The sequence below is a fragment of the Ascaphus truei genome, chromosome 2, assembly GCF_040206685.1.
Source record: "Ascaphus truei isolate aAscTru1 chromosome 2, aAscTru1.hap1, whole genome shotgun sequence".
Classification (NCBI taxonomy): Eukaryota; Metazoa; Chordata; class Amphibia; order Anura; family Ascaphidae; genus Ascaphus; species Ascaphus truei.
Genome location: NC_134484.1, coordinates 195634640 through 195656445, shown reverse-complemented (window position 1 = coordinate 195656445; position 21806 = coordinate 195634640). Strand labels below are relative to the sequence as shown.

Here is a 21806-nt window from a genome sequence, read left to right as displayed (position 1 = left end):
TTCAAACAAAGCACAGCTCCCTCTGCAGCAGGGAGTGTTACATACAGCTGTCACTGACCCACAGCCTGTCACTGCTTCAGCAAGCTGACTCCTTCCACTTCCAGGTAGACCGAGACCCTCTGCTTCCAATCAGGAGCAGCCTCCGTGATCCAATCAGGGGAGGTGTTACATCTGCCTGAGATACTCCTCTCACAGAGTCTTTGCCTGTGATTGGGGGAGTCGCTGCTGCTTGTTACAGGCTGGTGTAAAGTGTGGTACTCTGTGCAGAGGAGACTCATTGTAACCTACCGGTATGATTGCTGCCGCCTTGTTTTGTGCAAACAGCTGCGGGTGGCTAACACTTTCCAGAGGAATCAGGTGAGCTCTATCCCTTGCACACACAGTATGTGGTTTGTGACACTAAGGTGCTGTGCAGTCAAATCTACACTTATAAATATTATTTAGAGAATAATAAATACATAAGATATTTTACCAGGATAAATATACAATGAGTTACCTCGTTTTCAAGTATGTCCTAAGATGCTCCTTGTACTGTAAACTACATAAGTATATACTGTATGTGTATATACTATGGGGATGAAATGTCTGAATGTATTTCACTTTATATTCACAAGGTTGCCTGAGTTGTCAAAAACTGACTTAATGGGAAATTCTACTTTTATTGAAGTCTGTGTAACATTGAAAATGCTTTCCAGTGAGTGAAACTCACTTCTAATGTGGTAAACTTTAATCTTTGTCAATTTCTATATATTGCAGTCTGTTCTAAATGGGCTTCTAATACAAGCTTGAAGTGAATAAGGGCTTGTCCAGGGTGGTACTGGGCGGGCGTGCTCACGCTGGCCGCTGTGAAACACATTGAGGCGAGCGCCTGCGCCTGTTCGGCACTTAGATGCTTGCAGAGCAAGCAAATTTAAATTTGCCGCCCGCAAGCGCGTCACTTTAGCGGTTCGCCCAATGAGGGCAAACCAGCTTCGTGACGTCGTGGCCGCGCCCCCAGACCTGCGTGGACCTAGCCGCACACAAATCGCTCGGCCGAGCGACGTCACTGCGAACGAGCGCCAGCGCCCTGCCTGGCAGCAGCCTAAAGCTGCATCCCCGCTGGCGCTGACCGCGCTCATGCTCGACAGCTGTGACGTCACCAACTCTCTAAGCATGAGTGCTGGGTGTCCTGTCTATTTTGCAAGTGCGTGCGTGGGAGCATTGGGTGCATGTTGAGCGCTCTTCAAACTAACTTTTTTTGTCTCCTCAAACGCCAAACTTGGAAGAGCGTGCGCCGCATGATCGGGGACGTCAACATAGAGTACAAGAAGCACAGCACGCTCAGCGCCAGTAGGGATGCAGCCTTGCTGTGTTACAGACCCTATCAGCAGTGAAGCCACTTTCTGGTGCAAACGTATATTTTGTCATTTCTAATAAGCAATCTAAAAATAAGCCAGACTACCGTACACCAGTATTTTAAGAGTACCTTAATTCAGGAGTGCACAAACTGGGGTGTGTGACACTTTCTGTGGGGGGGGGGGGGGGCGCAGTGCTTACAAAGTCCCAGCGTTCTTCCCCAAAGCATTTAAATGAAATGCTGGGGGAGCACAGAAGAGGCCTCTGTAAGTTCCTTACCTGGTCTCTGGCGTCTTCTGGTGACACGTTGCCTTGGCAATGCGACGCCACATGACGTGACATCAGAGATACCGGAGAACAGGTAAGGGGGGAGAGCAGGCAGAGGGGTGTAGATGGAAAAGTTTGTGCACCTCGTATCTCAGAATGGGGCAATCCCATTTGTCACTGAAGTGGTTTACCGGCTGTCACGCACGGCACACCTGTGAGCGCGTGACCTGCATACGGGTTAATACACCGCTCTCTGGCTGGCCCACTTTTCACTTTCGCAAAGGTCTCTCAAATGAACAATATCTCCCCTAAATCTTTCCCCATATACCATCTGTCACGAACAGCACTCAAGTGAGCATGTGACTTAGATATGCAACCAGGGTTAATACACACGGCTACTCTAGCCAACTCACCTTTCTCCTCTGCAAGGAACTTTCAATGAGTTAATATTTACCCCTTAGTTAATTGCAATTGTATCTGTCTGCTTCCACCACCCAAGAAATATGCAAAATATATAATTAATATATATCTGCCAAGGTCTCAGGTCCATGTTTATTATACATACATATGTAGCCCTGGTTCCTAGCGAACACAGGCCACTACCATATGCTGTATTACCTGCGCCTCCACCTGCGACAGCTTCCGCCCGAGGGGAAGTGAGTCTTCGCAGGACTTATGTACATAACACACACTCAGCAATATCCCTTAACCAATTAACTTTACTTGCAGTAACCATATATGTTATACCAACAGGTGTCCCTCCCTAGAGGAGACACTATACTCTGCGTCTCGCCGAACACTCACCCTCCCTTCGCCCTTCACTGGGTGATCCCACCCCGTGTCCAGTTCCCCTTGGGAATAGTTCTCCCACCCTCAAGTGAGTCAATGAATGTGTATGAGTGTGACGGCGCAGCCACTGTGTCCTGAATGAAGGATGGTACCGTTGGTGCACGTTAGAATTACCTGCCGGGCACTCCAGTACCCGGTGCGGCTACAATCTTCACAAAGGATCAGCGAGGTGTAGATGACGTCACCCGTAGGTGTCTAGGGCGATCCCACACAGACACGCTGCGGCTTGATAGCGGGGTCTGCGCCCAGACCTCCCGCCAACTTATAACTGTCCGGTGGTGATAGTGTGGCAATAAGGGGAACCGGAACCTAACTATGGCCAGTCCCTAGCTCCGCTTGTCTCTACGGGGACTCAGGGCTTAACTGGGCCTGGGGCATGCGGCCTAGGTAGGGGGTGGTCTGCCTCCCCACACTGAAGCTCCTCCTCTCCAACCAACTCTGCCCTCACGTGCGCGCAACCACTTCCTTTTCCTCCTGGCCTCGCACCTCATTGGTCCAGGCGCATCACGGGGACCCGCGGGGGCTGCTGGGACCCGTCGTGCTCTACCTCCTTCGCGGGCTTTTCCTCACCCTCGCTCTGCGCATGCGCAACCTCTGCTAGGCTAAGTTTGCGCTGATGCCAACCAAAACATGGCGGCTCCCATATGCGGAACCTCCGTTATCGGAGTGTTCCCTAACTGCAGCATACCCACCCATAACAACAAAAAGGGTGGAAAGAGGGTCCCGGCTACACATACATACATTTAATAAGTGATGCTTTGATCTCTGAATGAACTGTTGCACGCTTTGTATTTACATTTTTGGACACATTTTGCTACAACAGATTCTTGTGTGTTGAGTGTATAGTTTTTTTTCCGTCCCTATAATAAACAGGGACCTGAGACCCTGGGCTCTAGAAAGGGATAAGGTGTGTAAATTACCAGCAGGCTTAGGTGAAGGATGTATCTGTAAATGCTGCCACACTGTTTAGGTCATACAGTCACCAGAATATAAATACAAAAGATATAAACATGCGCAAATTACAGGAAGGAATAATAAATTTCAATCTCTGACTAAAAGGGACAAATTAGACTAAAAAGGTCCGTGAAAAACAATGTTCCAAAGTTCTTGCAGAATGTAAAATAAAGATAGGATCCAATATGGTGAAGTACGTATGTATTGATAATACAGTGCAAGTAGTAGAGTTACTTACAATGTAGCAGATAAATCGGGCATTGTAGGATGACAATCGTAAGAACAGCTGCAATAGTAAGCCGGGAACAGTCAGGTCTCCACGCCGATCACAGTCAAGACGCTGAGTCAGTCCGGAGCTCCAGCTCACATGGGTCTCCCCCTCTGTGTTCCACAGAGATGACGTCAGGAGGAGCCGGGGAAAGCTGTCATCTGTGAAAATCCCTGCAGCTGATCTTTGAGTTCTAGCTGTATATGCAGTGACTGCACAGTTGTATTATGCAGTCCGAGTATCTGATGTTGGAGCATAAGGTTAACTCAAATGGCCTCCACCCTATGCGTTTCGTCTTGTGTAGAAACTTCTTCAGGGGTAAAGTCTCTACACGAGATGAAACGCGTAGGGTGGAGCCCATTTGAGTTCAAAGTTCTGTTGATTTCTGATTTTCATAATACCTTGCTAAGACTTTTCCCCCATTGAAACAACATAAGCCCACCTCTGTCGTAAATCAGCTGCTAGGTTAACGGTTTTACGACTGAAAACCCCCTGCTCTAAAAAGACGTTTAAAAGGTGCCTAGATATATGAAAGACCTCACTTCTTAAGTCTTATAATATTTAGACACACGAGTCATATCAATCGATTCAGGCGAGTTTGACGAATATGACGACTAAATTTGAGTGACAAATGGATATCTCTCCCTGCTCACCTCCTAGACATGAAGTGTCTTGTCCTTTTGCATTCATCTCCTTGAAAGATTTCAAATCTCAAAACGTTATAACCCGATATTTTCATTTTTTTTATTTAAGCCCCCCAACTAAGTGGCGGCTTGTGTGTCACACCTCTGTGATGCACAAGTGATCATTCAAGACTATCACCGATTCTTTTAAAAGTGGCTTGTTTATAAACATATGAAAGGAAAAAACCTGAGCACTGCGGATTTCTGCTTAGAAAATTTATTCAGCCAATGATCTGACGTTTCGGCCACAAGGGCCTTTCTCAAAGGTAAATGGCATAATCTGTTGTTTATAAACATGTCATAAGTGATAACATAAACAAGGGATATTGCGGCACACCAATAAGATTAAGTACTTATATTCACCGGTGCTCCTGGTTCAAGGAATCCCTGTCTGCACTCCAATTTTCAGCTATCCGATGAGAAACGGCACCACGGATTTCTACAAAAATAATTATTTATTGAGCCAAGTACAAGTAATAACCCACCAATTACGACCTCTTTGCAGATCTGCCAAAACTCAGGAAGGGTCTTGACCTGTCATAAACCCAATATATTTTATTTTTAAGATAAATGGTAACCACATTAACCCCTGAAGCACCCAGGTTGATTAAAATACTTTATCTCATGAGATAATCATGACACCGGCCTACTGGTGCAGTGACCTCTACAACACGTTGCTTTGCCTTTGTGTCCACCAGTAAAGGATTGAAATTGCAGTGTTTTAATATGGCTTAGTCTGGTGTCACAGCAATCATTCATAGCAGACATTTATGGTTCTGCACAGGTCATCAATTCTAATGGTCGCACACAGTTTGTGTACAGATGAGGTGGGGAGAAAATAGTGTTTCACTGGTATTCACTGAAGACAACCACATTCAAAATATGTGCTCCACATGGGCTCATGAGGTGAGAGGTTGTGTTTCCCAAGGGTTGGTATTAAGGTTATTTTAATGTGGATACCTTCAGATGCCAAACTAAGCCACAGTCACACATATAAAGTGATTATTTATATATATCTCTATATCTCTATAGCTCAAAAAATAAATAGATGATACCGTTCTGTGGCTAACAAAATGCTTTTATTTGTGCGAGCTTTCGAGATACACTGATCTCTTCTTCCGGCGATGTTATAATGAATGAAGCAAGCAAAGGGTATACTTAAAAACAGTGTCTCTTGGAATGTTATCTGTGCTTGTCCCTACATACAGTGTTCGACAAATCCACAGACCCGGGGCGACTGGATTTGACCCCGTGGCGACCTCCTCATTGCCGCCCAAGCAGCGCACGCGGTGCTCGCGCTAAAAAAAAAAAAAAGTCCCTACCTGTTTGAGGCTGACGCCCTTTATCATATATTATTATCATCATTATATTATATTATATTATACCCTTTGATAAAGGGCGTCAGCCTGAAACGCGTTAGAGTGTTTTGCTATATGTTCTCTTCGTACCATGATTATTAAAGTTTAATTTTTTTAACCTTCATTTGCTGGTGTTGGCCCCTACATTTCACAGCTGTGCTCCGTCCCCATTTTTTTTGGATGCTTCTTTCTACTACCGATTTACGTGATGCACACATCAGGATAAGCTGCTATATGTGAGTACCATATCTTTACCCTTCATTATTGGGGAGAGGCTGACCATTATCAGTGTTACTCTAGAGCAGGCCTGCACAGCATATGCCGCCGGGGCACCCTGTGCGGCCCGCGACTGACCCCCTTCAACTCCTTCCCCCTTCACCCCCCCCTTCCCTGGTAGAGAAAGGAAGAGCGCGCTCCAGCGTAGGAGAGCACTTCAGCAATCTGTTTGAATGCGCGCTCTCTCCTAATCCCCCAAACCCCCCATCCCTCTCAGCCTGCTCCAGCAGGGGGACGCGCTCCAGCAGTGTAGTGCGACCCGGAACTTCTGGGTCTGCTGCTAGAGCGCGCTTCCCCCACGCTTCTGTTGCTGCCAACGCCACCTCTCTTGCCGCCGCCAACATCATCAGGTAGGCATTGGGGGGGGGGGCTGCCGAAATGGAATGGGCTGTGGGGGCTGCTGAAATGACTTGCGGGGGGGGGGGGGGGGGGTTAATGACATGAGATTCTGACTTCGGGATGCTGACATGGGCTGCTGACTTGGGGGGGGCTGCTGACTTAGGGGGGCTGTTGACTTGGGGGGGCTGCTGACATGGAATGGGCTGGGGGGGCTGCTGAAATGAAATGGGCTTGGGGGGCTGCTGAAATGAAATGGGCTTGGGGGGCTGCTGAAATGAAATGGGCTTGGGGGGCTGCTGAAATGAAATGGGCTTGGGGGGCTGCTGAAATGAAATGGGCTGGGGGGCTGCTGAAATGAAATGGGCTTGGGGGGCTGCTGAAATGAAATGGGCTTGGGGGTCTGCTGAAATGACGGGGGGCGGCTGATGAAATGAAATGGGCTGGGGGGGCTGATGAAATGGGCTGGGGGGACTGCTGAAATGACATGGGGGGTGGGCAGCGGACATGGGATGCTGACTTGGGGGGTGAGGGGGGCGATGCTGACTTGGGGGGGGGGGGGCTGCTGACATGGATGATTAGGAAATTCGTTAATTTGAATTAAAGTATTTTAAATGTAATTTTGTTTCAAGTAACGGCATGCAGTCCAGCGGGAAAATGCAGGGGAACTCCTCCAGCAGCAGCAGGAAGCAAAGCGGAGCACAGCCGTAAAGCAAACAGGGTTTAGACGAGGGTGGTGACTAAAAAAGGTTTATTAAACAGACATGTGTAGCTGATGGATCCTCTGACGCGTTTCAGCCCTCAGGCCTTTGTCAAAGAGTGATACATCAGTGTGGGGAGTACATAGATATAGGCAGACTTAACACAAAACACCTGCACCAGGTAAAAATCAGATGAGGTGGGTAACTCTCCTAATTACTATGTAACAAGGGTTTAAAAGCAATTTTAAAAGCAATGCCAGGATCTCTTATTCTATACAGCAGTATACAAAAAAGCAACCTGATAGAATGTATCTATATATATATATATATATATATATATGTGGATAGATGTACTTTATTTATTGTTTGGATAATATCTGGATAGTGTGCTTTTATATAGTGTCTTGTATGACTGTGTTCTATTTACATGTGTTATATCGGATGATATGTTACATAGTTACATAGTAGATGAGGTTAAAAAAAGACGTACGTCCATCAAGTTCAACCTATGCTAAATTTAAACAACAGACACTTTATCCTATATATACTTACTTATTGATCCAGAGGAAGGCAAACAAAAAAAACCCAGAGTCATATCATCCAATGATATCTCATCAGGGGAAGTATAAATTCCTTCCTGACTCCAAGAATTGGCAATCGGATTAATCCCTGGATCAACATCCTTCCCATGTATACTTATTTGGTATATCCCTGTATACCTTTCCCATCTAAAAAGATGTCCAACCCTTTTTTTGAACAAATCTATTGTATCTGCCATCACAGTCTCCATGGATAATGAATTCCACATTTTAACTGCCCTTACTGTAAAGAACCCTTTCCTTTGTTGCTGGTGAAAACTCCTTTCCTCCAACCTTAAGGGATGGCCCCGATTCCTTTGTACTGCCCGTGGGATGAATAGTTCTTTTGAAAGCTCCTTGTATTGCCCCCGAATATATTTGTATATAGTTATCATATCCCCTATTAGACGCCTCTTTTCTAATGTAAATAAATCTAATTTAGCTAGCCTCTCTTCATAAGTTAGATTGTCCATCCCCTTTATTAATTTGGTGGCTCTTCTCTGCACTCTCTCTAGTTCCATAATGTATTTTCTTAGGATTGGTGCCCAAAATTGTACTCCATATTCAAGGTGTGGTCTTACTAATGCTTTGTAAAGGGGCATAATTATGTTTACTTCCCTTCCATCCATTGCCATTTAATGCAAGATAAGATCTTGTTTGCCTTTGCAGCTACTGCATGACTTTGGGCACTATTTCTAAGCCTGCTTGTCTACAAGCACTCCTAAATCCTTCTCCATCAAGGATTCCCCCCAATTTTTCCCCATTTAATTTGTAAGTCGTCTTTTTATTCTTGCATCCAAAATGCATAACCTTACATTTATCTGAATTAAACCTCATCTGCCATTTACCTGCCCACGTTTCCAGTCTCTCTGAAGAGAAATTACATCTTGCTCTGATTCTATTACCTTACACAATTTAGTATCATCAGCGAAGATGGAGACTTTGCTCTTGATGCCAACCTCAAGGTCATTAATAAACAAGTAAAAAAGCAGGGGTCCCAGTACCAATCCCTGAGGTACTCCACTCACGACATTAGCCCAACCTGAAAAAGTTCCATTTTTGACAACCCTCTGTTGGCTGTCCTTTAACCAGTTTTCAATCCAGGTACATATATCATTACTGAGTCCAAGTTTCTTTATTTTGTACACCAACCTCTTGTGTGAAACCGTATCAAAAGCCTTTGTAAAATCTAAGTAGACCACATCAACTGCATTACCCAGTTGCCTCCTCAAAGAAACAAATAAGGTTAGTTTGGCATGATCTATCCTTCATATATCCATGCTGACTATTACTAATAATTTTGTTTTCCATTAGGTATTCCTAAATATTATCCCGTATTAAACATTCAAGTAGTTTCCCCACTATTGAAGTCAGGCTTACAGGTCTGTAATTCCCCAGTTGTGATCTAGCTTCGTTTTGAAATATAGGCACCACATCTGCTTTACGTCAATCTTGTGGTAATGAGCCTGTGGAAATGGAGTCCTTGAATATTAAATATAATGGTTTGGCTATTACTGAGCTTAACTCCTTGAACTCTTGGATGTATGCCATGGGGGCCAGGTGCCTTATTTACTTAAATTTTTTCAAGTCGCTTATGAACTTCTTCCTCAGTTAACCAATTGTTCATTAATATGGAGGTTGTGGCTTCCTCCTGCGGCACTACTATTGAACTTGATTCTTCCCTGGTAAACACAGAGGCAAAGAATTTGTTTAATACCTCTGCTTTTTCCTTATCTCCAATAATCTGCCTACCAATCTCACACTGAAAGGGTCCTATATTTTCTTTTCTTATTTTTTTTTGTTAAGGTACTTAAAGAACATTTTAGGATTGACCTTACTTTCTATTGCAATCCTTTTTTCATTATCCATTTTTGCTAATTTGATTGCCCTTTTGCAATTTTTGTTACATTCCTTATAATTCTGATACGATGTCTCCGTCCCTTCTGACTTAAAGAATCTAAACGCCTTCCTCTTCTTGTCCATTTCCTCCCCTACCTGTTTATTTAGCCACATTGGTTTTGACTTATTTCTTTTATCAGTATATACCCTTGGGTAATAAGTATAAGTGTGCTTATCTAACAATGTTTTAAAGACTGCCCATTTATCTTCTACATTTTTCCCTGCAAAAACATCATCCCAGTGTATTACTTGTAGATTAGACCGCAGTTTATTAAAATCTGCCTTTCCAAAGTTTAAGGTCTTTGTTAAACCCAAGTAATTGTTTTTTTGATAATTTATTTCAAATGAGACCATGTCATTTCCATTTATAGTTGAAACTAGCTGAGAGACCCGGCGTTGCCCGGGATGTAATGTTCCCGTTCCTCTCTCTCCTCCCCCCTCTCTCTGTTTGTCCCCCATTCACATCAATCCAGTCCCCCCCCTCCCTCCCTCCTTTACAGCTTCATGTAGCGTGTGTGCGTCAGTCACTGTGTGTTTGCTCGCGCGTCAGTGAGTCTGAGGCAGAAACACAAACACACACAGACTGACTGACGCACACACAGTCAGTGTGTGCCTCAGTCAGTGTGTGCGTGCGTCAGTCAGGGTTTGTGTGCGCGTCAGTCAGTGTGTGCGTGCGTGCGGCAGTCAGTCAGTGTGTGCGCGCGGGGCGTCAAAGGCAGGGGGAGGCGTCAAAGGCAGGGGGGGGGCGTCAAAGGGAGGGGGGGGGCGTCAAAGGGAGGGGGGGGGGCGTCAAAGGGAGGGGGGGGGGCGGCGTCAAAGGGAGGGGGGGGGCGTCAAAGGGAGAGGGGGGGGCGTCAAAGGGGGGGGGGGCGTCAAAGGGAGGGGGGGGGGCGTCAAAGGGAGGGGGGGGGCGTCAAAGGGGGGGGGGGCGCCTCAAAGGCATGGATTCCTCCCCCTGCATTTCCTGCAGTGGACAGGAGGGGGGGGGCAGTGGACAGGAGGGGGGGGGCAGTGGACAGGAGGGGGGGGGGGCAGTGGACAGGAGGGGGGGGGGCAGTGGACAGGAGGGGGGGGGGCAGTGGACAGGAGGGGGGGGGGCAGTGGACAGGAGGGGGGGGGGCAGTGGACAGGAGGGGGGGGGGCAGTGGACAGGAGGGGGGGGGCAGTGGACAGGAGGGGGGGGGGCAGTGGACAGGAGGGGGGGGGCAGTGGACAGAAGGGGGGGGCAGTGGACAGGAGGGGGGGGGGGGGCAGTGGACAGGAGGGGGGGGGGCAGTGGACAGGAGGGGGGGGGGCAGTGGACAGGAGGGGGGGGGGCAGTGGACAGGAGGGGGGGGGGGGCAGTGGACAGGAGGGGGGGGGGCAGTGGACAGGAGGGGGGGGGGGCAGTGGACAGGAGGGGGGGGGCAGTGGACAGGAGGGGGGGGGGGCAGTGGACAGGAGGGGGGGGGCAGTGGACAGGAGGGGGGGGGCAGTGGACAGGAGGGGGGGGGGCAGTGGACAGGAGGGGGGGGGCAGTGGACAGGAGGGGGGGGCAGTGGACAGTGACACACACACACACACACACACACCTCAGTTGATGCGCCCTTTCTCAGTTCCGTTTGGCGCCGGAGGTGGGGAGCGACACCTACCTGTACTTCCGGGCGCCGCCACCGTCTGACTCGGCGCCGCGAGGGAGGAAGGGGGTCCGCCATCTTACGCGCCGCGTGGCAGCTGCGAGAAGCGAGGTGATTTGGAGCGGGGAGGGGGGAGAGGTGATTTGGAGCGGGGAGGGGGGAGAGGTGATTTGGAGCGGGGAGAGGTGATTTGGAGCGGGGAGAGGTGATTTGGAGCGGTGAGGGGGAGAGGTGATTTGGAGCGGTGAGGGGGGAGAGGTGATGCCCCTGGAGAGGGGGAAAGGTGATTTGGAGCGGGGAGGGGGAGAGGTGATGCCGCTGGGGAGGGGGAAGAGGTGATGCCGCTGGGGAGGGGGAAGAGGTGATGCCGCTGGGGAGCGGGGAGAGGTGATTTGGAGCGGGGAGAGGTGATTTGGAGCGGGGAGAGGTGATTTGGAGCGGGGAGGGGTGATTTGGAGCGGGGAGGGGTGATTTGGAGCGGGGAGGGGTGATTTGGAGCGGGGAGGGGTGATTTGGAGCGGGGAGGGGTGATTTGGAGCGGGGAGGGGGAGAGGTGATTTGGAGCGGGGAGGGGGAGAGGTGATTTGGAGCGGGGAGGGGTGATGCCGCTGGGGAGGGGGGAGAGGTGATTTGGGGAGGGGGAGAGGTGATGCCGCTGGGGAGGGGGGAGAGGTGATTTGTAGCGGGGAGGGGGAGAGGTGATGCCGCTGGGGAGGGGGGAGAGGTGATTTGGAGAGGGGAGAGTGTGTGTGTGTGTGTGTGTGTGTGTGTGTGTGTGTGTGTGTGTGTGTGTGTGTGTGTGTGTACACCGGACATCCAGACAGGCAGGCAAACATACAGTGCTTTCACTAATATAGTATAAGATTAAGTTTGAGTTGGATAGTCTGAGGACGGAGGTTCACATGTAATCCTACGATTTACTATTATTATTAATCTTAATCCCTGATAGAGCGTGGAATATGTCTAGTTCTCTGATTTAAGGAGGGTAGAGAGGTCAAGAGCCTGGAAATTGTAAGGAGGATGCATACTGTACGCAAATAAGGATATTTTGTATTCAGAGCTCGCTACTGTATGTTGATTCCATTTATATCTGTTAGCTGTAATTGTGGCTGCCAGTGGTTCTACTCTGTCTTGTTTCTCCTCTGATATTTATTACATCCAATCCCGTCCCAAGGCACGTCTCTCTAGCTGTTGGGGGTGGTGTGTGTATATGTATGTATGTATATGTATAATTTTTTATAAAAAATTTTTTTCCTCATGATATGTGCCACTAATACCAAATGTCTCCAAAGTGGCTCTCATGTAGGTCCAATCGATTCTGATAAACATTTTTTCAGTGTCAAGGGCCATAAGCATCATGGGGATATTATGTTTTTTGGAATATGCTATGCCACCTATAGCTCTCCTAGTAGTACAGTATCACCTGGTTGGCACAAAACCCACCTGGTCATTGTGGATCAGGTCTGGTAAGAATTAATTTAATTTTGTAGCTAATATTTTAGAGAGACTTTTAATGTTGGCTTTGATAAGTGAGGTGGGTCTGTAGCTAGTTGTAATTTGCAGGGTCTTTTCCCTCTATGTATATTATTGAAATTGACGCATGGAGCATACTTGATGGGAGCCGAGCACCCTGAAGAGTTCGTTTTTGTCATTTTGGAATTGATGTTTGTTTTGGTGAGTTTCTTTGTAATATATACGAGAAGCCATCTAGCCCCAGGCTCTAGAGCGTTTTAGTGATTTGATTGTTACTGCTGTCACCTCATTTGGTTTATTTAATGATTTTAAATTGTCCTCTTTAGTTTAGGTAAGCCTAGGGATGATGGATATGTTAACAAGGATTTTGGTTGCTGCTTATTGCCCATGTTTTTTTTTTTTTTTTTTTTGCCATCATATAGTTGGGTATAGTATTGATAAAACTCCTTTACTATTAAGTCTGGGTTAGAGGTAAGAGTACGGTTTTTTAATATAAATTTAATTTTGTTATATGGTTGTCTATTAAGGAGCTTGGCTGCTAGCATAGAATCGGATTTATTTGCCTTTTCAAAGAATTCCATTTTGGTCCAGATTAGGGATTTGTCGGCCTCTGAGGTTAGGTATAGGTTTAATTCACCTCTAAGATGTATTTGTTTCCTGAAGAGAGCAATGACCAGTGTATGTTTGTGTTCTTGTTCAGCCTCTGCTATCATCTTTTTGAGGTGTACTATTTTCTCAGGATTTATCAGTTTTCTCGAAAATGTGATACTTATTAGTTTCCCTCTTATGACAGCCTTTTGGGCTTCCCATATTGTGGTCAGGGAAGGGACACTTTAGATTGATCTGAAAAACTGTGATACTTTTAGTTCTACCTCTGATACGATTTTGAGTAATGATTAATTTAATCTCCAGGTGTAATGTTTATTATATGAAGATACATTTTCTATTTTGATTTCGACTGAGGCATGGTTGGACCATGACATTTCGTTTATTTTTTACCTGTGTTGATTTGGGGACGAAAGATGCTTCTGTGAAGATCATATCAATACAGGAGTGAGACGTATGTGGTGCTGAGTAAAATGTATAGTCTTGTGCATGTGGGTGTAACTCTCTCCAAATGTCAACAAGGTTTAAGTTTCATTGGCATCGTACGAATCTTTAATTGTCGGGTTGTTGAAATCTCCACCTAGGATCACTTTACCTCTGCTCCTCAAAAGTAAAGAGAGCGACTTTCATTTGGTGCATATATATGTTTGCCATTGGGATGTCTATGCCATATACAGTTCCTGATGTTATTATGTAGCGGCTCTCTTTGTGTTATCTATGTGATATGGGATATATTTGTGTAGGAGAATTATTCTCATTTTTTTAACTGGAGCTGAAGATAATAATGCTCTAGGGAAGTTTTTATTAAAACCTCCTGTAACAGTGATATCTATTTTTTTTATTTTTATTTTTTTAAATATTCCTTCATAGCGGGACATCTTTTGTTAGGACTATTCAGTCATTTAACATTATGTGATGTTAATTGAAGACTCCCTGTTTTTGGTCCCTTGGGATCTGACAGGAACAGTGGTATTGCTTAGATTTTTTGGGGGTTTGTGGTTTTGTATGTATATTTATACAGTAATTTCTTATTAGAATAGTGTCATTTTGTGGGGGTTGGGGATACGGGGATTAACAAGAAAAAAGGCAGGAAGGGGAAGCCACGAGAATGGTAGGTAACTCGTGGTCAAGGTGTCCTCTGAAAAGGGTTGTTTAATAAGGGACTTGAGGACCTTTTGTTCTGGGGGTCTGCATTGAAAAGCGAGCATAACCAGTAGTTAAGCCGCTACCAACTCATCAACCATGCTTTTTAATCCTATTGGTAACAGGTGATTATTAAAACAACTTAAAAAAATGTGTTCCTTTATTTACATCCTCCCATTACTATTCTATTTGATCTTTTCTGTAACTTTCTAACTTGCACTTTTACCTTTTTAATAAGTCTATTTATAAAAGTACTGATATGGGGGAGGGATAGTATTTAAGCTTTTGGCCAGGAGCCTTTTAGAGGGGCTTCAGCGGACATATGGTAGGGGAGCCAGGGCACTCCTCTCATCGCTTACCCATCATATCGGGATCTCGACCAGCGCCGTCACGGCATGTAACCAACGGGAGAGCTTCACAGAGGGCCTGGAATCCGCCGAGGGGGACAGTGAAACCCCATGGGCAGTCCCCCCTTCCCCACCCTCTTTCCCAAGATGCGGTATTTGGCTCTTTTAGGGACGGCAGGAAGATAACTCTGATCCCACCCCCATTACGCTCGCAAGCTCCCGGCCAGCACATGCCGTGGCCATCATTGTGCTGACTAAAGTGCAGAGCTCAAATCCCCAGACCCTGTCCATCTACCCAGCACCAATCTCTCGAGCCCAGACTTGATAAAGGGGCCATAATCGGGTTTCTGGAGCTCCCCCTGTCCCCTGAAAAACAAAAACACATTCGAGCATATAATAAACACTTGTTATACATCGCATAAAGCCCAATGAGGTCTGTCCCCTCTCGAAGTTGGATGGTAGGAGTCTATCCACTTCATCTCCCGGCCAAGGCTCATTAAATGTTGTTCAATGTTATTGGAATGCTGTTTAGATCAAGTCTTCAGTCACGGGGGAGGGCCTAGGTCCCCCGGTTTATTTGTTGAGGTAGTCGCATCACTTTTCTGTTTGGGGTGCCCTGTAGTTGAAGTCTCTTCTAAGCTTGGGAGCAGTTTCTTGTCTTGGTGGATGCCCAGCCTGGTGGGGAACCCACCACTTCTGGGTCTTTTAGTGTGTAAGATGCTCCTTCACGTGCCACAATCGGCATAAACGGGAATCCCCATCGATTATCTATCTGATGTCCTATGCCCGGAATATGTCCGTAACCAGTTTCAACGACCTCCTTCATGCAAACATGGCGGGTGTAAGATCAGGGAATACCTGAAAGTTTGGAGGTAATCTTATCTTCTGCTATAGTTTCTCTTTTTTGTTTTGAAATAATGGAGGCGGAATACCACATCCCGGTGTTTGTCTGTGTTTTTGGAGGCCTCGGTTTTAGAGCTCTGTGATCGCGGCCTATTTATAGAGCATCCACCGAGCTTTCTGGTGTTGGAATTTTGAACCAACTGTGGACGAAGGCCTCCGGATTCGAGATGGACTCCGGGATCCCTCTGATTCGAAGGTTTTTTCGCTGGCTCTTATTGTCTGAGTCTTCCTGTCTTTCCATGACCTCTGCCTTTTGGGCCCTTAGCTTTTCTAGATGTCTTGTAGCTGCGCTTGATCTTCTATGATCATATCAGTTTTTCTCTCCAGTAGGTCTGTCCGCATACCTAGCTCCGCTACCTCTTGCTGGTCTCAGCTAGTAACACCTGCAAAAGAGATTTGATGTTCCTAAAGAAATCTTCTATGTATTTTTTGGTTGAATTCTGACTGAAGGGTTCTGTATCCTATTCAAACTCTGACTGCCCACATGTAGGTGACTCTGCCGCTCGAGTTGTACGGGTGCACTTGTTTCGGAAAAACTCTGCTGTCTTGGGTCGTGGTGTCTTTTTGGGTGGCCTCGGGGGCTTCTCTGAGCTTTAGTGTACTTTTATCATTGCATACTTTTTAAGTAGCTATTTAATCGGTTTTATTTGTATTTTTACACTCACTAGCGGAGCTTGCCTCTCAGATGGCCATGTTGCTCAGCACCGCGCATTTCCTCCCCCCCCCCCCCCATGTTCACAATTATTTAATAATAAATCTTGTTTTGAGATTTTTAACTATTTTTTGTGTTGTGTGTGGGGTTTTTTTTTTTATAATATAATCCAATGTTTTTAAGTCATATAAAGATGTAGCAAGACTTACTGTCCCCAGCCCTGCAGACAAACCAGTCTGGCGCGAGGGACCATGTCTGTCGCGCTGGAGATGCAGGGGGTTCATGCTTCTGAAACGGAACCCCCACAGTGTTAATCCTTCAGTACCGTGCTTAACTACTTCTGTAGGTACCAGAGATGTGTGCACTTTTTGCTGAAACATGCAAATCAGACTGACGTGTGTGTGTGTGTGTGTGTGTGTTTGTGTGTTTTCTCTCGCAAAAATGTAAAGCTTTGCAAACACCAAGCATTAAAACGTCAATGTGCAAGGTGCCATGGCTCTTATATGTCAATTTTAGCTTAATTCTGGTAAAGAAATTAGAATATTCTAGTGAATTTCTGGCAAAATATCGTCTAAACCTGCAAATGCAAAATTTTAAGGAAAAAAACTTTAAAAATTAGACGTTTGCGCATCTCTACAGATAACTACTTCGGGCCAGATCCAGAGAGCTTTGTTAAGTGTGTTAACGTGTATCTTCAAATATGAATAACACTAAGTCCTGTTTTTTTTGTCTGGAATGGGCATTGTCACCTTTTTAAAGGCTGTGATAATTATATGCAAAATAATCGTTCCCCTTAACCAGAACGGTCCTTTTATTGAAATGGGGTTAATACAGGGATTTGACGTGATCGTTCTCACTCCCTCCTAATGAGTTAAAACATGGCCGTTGTTTTTGCATATAATTAGCTTTGTTGCTATGCGTTACTGATTTCAGGTAACGTGATGGTTAATCCCTGAATGAACAGAGCTCTGTGGATCTGGCTCTTCGTCATTCATAAACCCTGTAATGTTAGGAAATGAGGAGAATGGTAGCTGGAGTTAAAATAAGACACAGGTGGTCCAAAGGATGCTAGATTCTCTTGTTTTCCTGTTCCAAGACCTCTCTGGAACAAGCATTTACTTTAGTGTGCATATGTGCGATTTTCCACAAAAGCCCAGAGGCCTGATTATCTTAATTAAACAAAAAGAGCCTCGCAAGCTTCTAGAACAATTAAATACTAATCCTATCTTAATAAAAAAATAGTTTACCAACTGTCAAATTGAGAAGGAAACCAGTGTACCATTAACATTGAAAGTCAGCATCTGATATATTGCTCACAGGCAAAAGTATATTTTCTTAAATTTTAGGAATAGTATAAGTGCATTTTGTTTAATGCTGAATCCAGAATCCGTAATGATTGCCCAGGAGCTTCATGAGCTTAATTAAAAAAGAAAAACTTGATATGCTTTTAGAAGAATTAGACATTAATCCTATCTCTCTATTTATTTTTTTAAAGAATTGAAAGCAGCAATCCACGATGCCCTTATTTTGTGTGTGTGTGTGTGTGTGTGTGTGTGTGTGTGAAGCAGGGTGTCCTCAGAGCTGAACCCCATTAATTTCAGGGACCCCCTGCTTCCAGAGATACTTGCCTCCCATAGGGGGATCCAGTAGGCTATGTGGTTCATGTAAGGGCAGCTTTTTAAAGCTCCCAAATACTGCGGGCCAATAGGAAGCAATGGTGTCATCCAGTGCGGTTTCCTACTGGCCGACCTGACTGGGGGCTTTAAACTCTACCAAGATACCGGCACCCCCTCCTACGGAGGTAAGTATCTCTGGAAGCAAGGGGTTCCCGGAGCTGAAATTAATGGGATTCGGCTCCAGAAGACCCCCCTTCAATCCTATGTGGAAAAGGGGAAAAATGACGCTTGGATTGCTCCTTTAACTAACAAAATAACGAGAAGGAAATCGTAAAGTTCGATTAACATACTGTACAACATCTGATAAATTGCTCACAGCAAAATATTTTTTCTTTCAATTATAGAAATACAATATTATTTCCATTATATTGCGTTTTGTTTCCATCTGATTCCAGAACCAATAATGATTACAGAGCATAATATTGCCTAGTACTGTAGGTAGAAATATATGAATCCTTTTTGCCCACTTTCTGGAAAGAAAGCACAAGCTGTGTGTCTACTGGTAATACATGGAATAAAAGAAAAATAGGAGGAAATACATTTGTATAATTTTTCTACCAATTAACATTTTCATTGACCAAAATAGTGTAAATGGACTTCAACTAAATTCACATGTGAGCGAGAAAATAAATTGGCATAAACATATAATAACTTCTGTTATTAAACTTTTAATCTTGCTTTACTGTATGTAACTCTGTAGCTCTTATGTATGTTTTTATTTATATGGCAAAAAATATGCACACAGTTTTTACTAACATACATGGAATGTTACTGACAAAAAACTGGAGGGAAATGCATCAAATTAAATAATACTTTGGGGGAAAACATGTCCCTGATCCAAAAATCTTACATAGTGTTATTTAGGGCTACTTGCAGAGACAATAGGAGTACATGTAAGTACATTAGTTAATAGACTATGAAGCCTATGTACAGTACTAAGGTAATTTTTTTACGGCAAAATTGGCTAATTGCGTCAGGTTTGTATTACAACTCTTTGCACCAATGTATCTGATTTTACACCAGTTGTTGCACCATGTGCATCTGCTTATTTTTTGAGTGTCAAAAGGAGGAGTTAAGGAGGCGGTTTATGTCACACAGATTATAATGGGATACTGTATATGAAATTGTGTGCCTCTGTGCGGCACTTTTCTCCTCCTTTCAATCTACACTGAAATCCATCAGATATAAGGTGAAGTTAGCTTGGCTGCTTAAAAATTGACACTCTATGAACTGTAATTAACTGGAGCAACAATTTTTAGTATCTTGGTACTGTACGCAATTTTGGAGCAAGATTGATGCAGTACGTCAAAACAAGTTTTTCTTTGTGTTGATAAATTGGCCCAAATGGATTATGCAGATGGTTCAAAAAGGTTGATTGGCGAAGAGTGGAGGAAGGGAATGCCAAACCTACAGAGCGGTGAATGAGAGAAGTGTCAGGTGTACGAGAACAGTACAGAAGAATGTATGACATTTTATGTAGGGTGATCATATTTGTCCCGGCAAAAACCGAGACAAAAGTGCATGCACACTGGCGCTCGTGACTGCGCATGTGTGAACGGCGAGCGCCGATTGTGCGTGCGCAATGTGCACTTGCCAGTTGCTTATGTGCATGCATGATCGACACTTGCCGGCCGCGCATGCGCGATCAAAGATTGCCGTTGGCGCATGCCCACGAGCAGCCGGCAAGTGCCGAACGTGCATGTGCGACCGGTGCCGATAGAAAACCGGAACAGAGGCCTAAATATCGGGACTGTCAAAGCTAAACTGGATCTCTGGTCACCTTAAGTTTATGGGATATCAGCAAATTGATTTCAGGAGGAGTGATGCAGAGCGTGCAAAGACAGTGGTACGGTCCTAACAGTAAAGTATTGGGAAGTAGCGAAATCTGTGAGGCATGAAGGTCAGATCGTAGAAGCTTGCAACTAGAGAAAATGAGCGTGCATTATTGTGTTATGGCAGTACAACAGATTTTAGCATGCAAGCGGTCTCCTGCTTGTTTGGCATTTCCTCTTGCATATTCTTATCCAAGCAGTCTCCTGATGGCAAATTATTTAAATTGCATAAACTATTTCAATGGTATTCCTGTACATAGTAATAATGGACAACACAATATAAAAATAGTTACTATATTTTGGGTTGAATTTCTAGGAAAACTTGCTAATATCTTGATGTACCTCTGGGCATTGGTATTTATGTATAATATAACAGATAAACACTAATTTTAATATTTTTTTATGGTTTAAAACTTTTTGTTCAGAACTTGGGAGGTGTAGGACTTTCTTCACACTCCACCTTTTTGTCTTATGCCATTGTGTGTCGAGTAGGTCCTGCTATCCACTTCCACAAAAAGTGACCTTCTCCATCCTCTTCTCAGAGATGTCAAGAACTTAAATTACTGAAATAAGTGAGATTTGTCTGTTTTGTACAAATATATTTTCATTTCAGTCTGTTTTATTAGTGAGACTGTATTGAACTTTGAGACCGCTGATGCTAAAAATGAATGAGACTCGCAGAAAATCAGTGAGTTGTATGTATATGTGTATCTTTATTTATATAGCGCCATCCACGTACATAGCGCTTTACAGCAGTAATACACTTGACATAATAGAAATAAGCACCTCCTCATAAATTGACATGTTTTTCTTTAAAATCTTTAACCAACTTGTTTTATATCATCTGTACCGTGCACATAAAGCCATTGTATTAATAAGGTACAAAAGGGTCGCAATTTTCATTGTGAAAAGAATAGTTTGCTGTTGTCTTAAAATCTTAATTGTGATGTAATAATAATCCGTACTTAATTTTTATTTATTTTTTAAGTACTTAGTACATATGATTGCACTATAATCGCTCTGAGCATGTTTCTAATCCTTTCAAATCCTTCCATGTGTTCATGGCTTAAGGGAAAGGAGGCCCTGGGAAGATGCTACTTTTTGTAGTTTCCAACAAAGTTTAATTAAACGAATATCTTCAGTACAGCTTGTTCATCTACAGCTTGGTTTCTGTTTATACAATCCTTTGTTTTTATAATAGTAGCAACGGCCAGTAATTCATATAAAAAGTCACATTTGTAGAGATAATTCAAAAGGGAAGTTGGGTCTTGTGATTTAGCAGTGTATAGTAGATCTAGGCCTGTGCGTTAAATTGGCCGTGTTCATGCCATGTAGACCCGTAGTCACTGATTTTTCCTTTTAGTGATTCTGTGCAACGCAATAAACATTTTATCAGGCGTCACATATATTTGACCTGTTCCTTAGGTTGGTTACATTAACAGCTGTTTATATCTACTTAGATCTGCCAGTTACACTACAGTGATGCACAAAAAGCTGACAAATGTGACTGACACTATAATATTGATAAATACCATTCTAGGGCACAATGTAACCCATCCTCTATCTCGAGAGCACACAAACTTTCTGTGCTGCGCCCCCCCTTGCCTGCCAGCCCCTATGCTAACGCCCCCGCCCCCCTTATCTAATATCCAGCGTCAAATGACGCACGGGTCATGTCACGTAATATTAAAATAGCCTGAAAGGGGGGGGAAAGCAAGGGCTGTAAGCCCAGTGGACATTTTTTTTTTTTTTACTCCCCAGCATGCCGATTTTTAGACATAAATAATAACAATGTTCTACATAATATAGCTGAAACAGCTCCCTCAGCCACCGGCTCTGATGCTTGGTGGGGCATCCCTGCAAACCTCTGTTCTTCCACCTTCTGTTTCTGGCATCACCACCAGGGCCGCCGACAGGGAGGAGAAGCGGGACAAGTGTCCCGGTGGCTGAGGTGGGCCTGGCTGCCTGTCCTCTAGTTGCTGTCCCACGCCAAGCTTCTGATGCATGCCAGTGCACGCCGGAAGCTGAGCCCAGCTTGCTTCCGTCGCGCACTG

General features: G+C 44.7%; 1 protein-coding gene across 2 annotated transcripts in view; it reads left to right on the top strand.

Annotated features, from left to right (window-relative positions):
• Positions 1–218: 218 nt before the first annotated feature.
• Positions 219–21806, top strand: part of ECI2 (enoyl-CoA delta isomerase 2) — a 94696-nt gene continuing 73108 nt past the window's right edge. Inside the window, exon 1 of one of the 2 annotated variants that reach the window (XM_075585773.1) lies at positions 219–357. In XM_075585773.1, the coding sequence (XP_075441888.1) occupies positions 293–357 (65 nt within the window). In that variant the 5' untranslated portion in view covers positions 219–292. The remainder of the gene's footprint in view (positions 358–21806) is intronic. The other variant, XM_075585772.1, reaches the window with a different exon arrangement.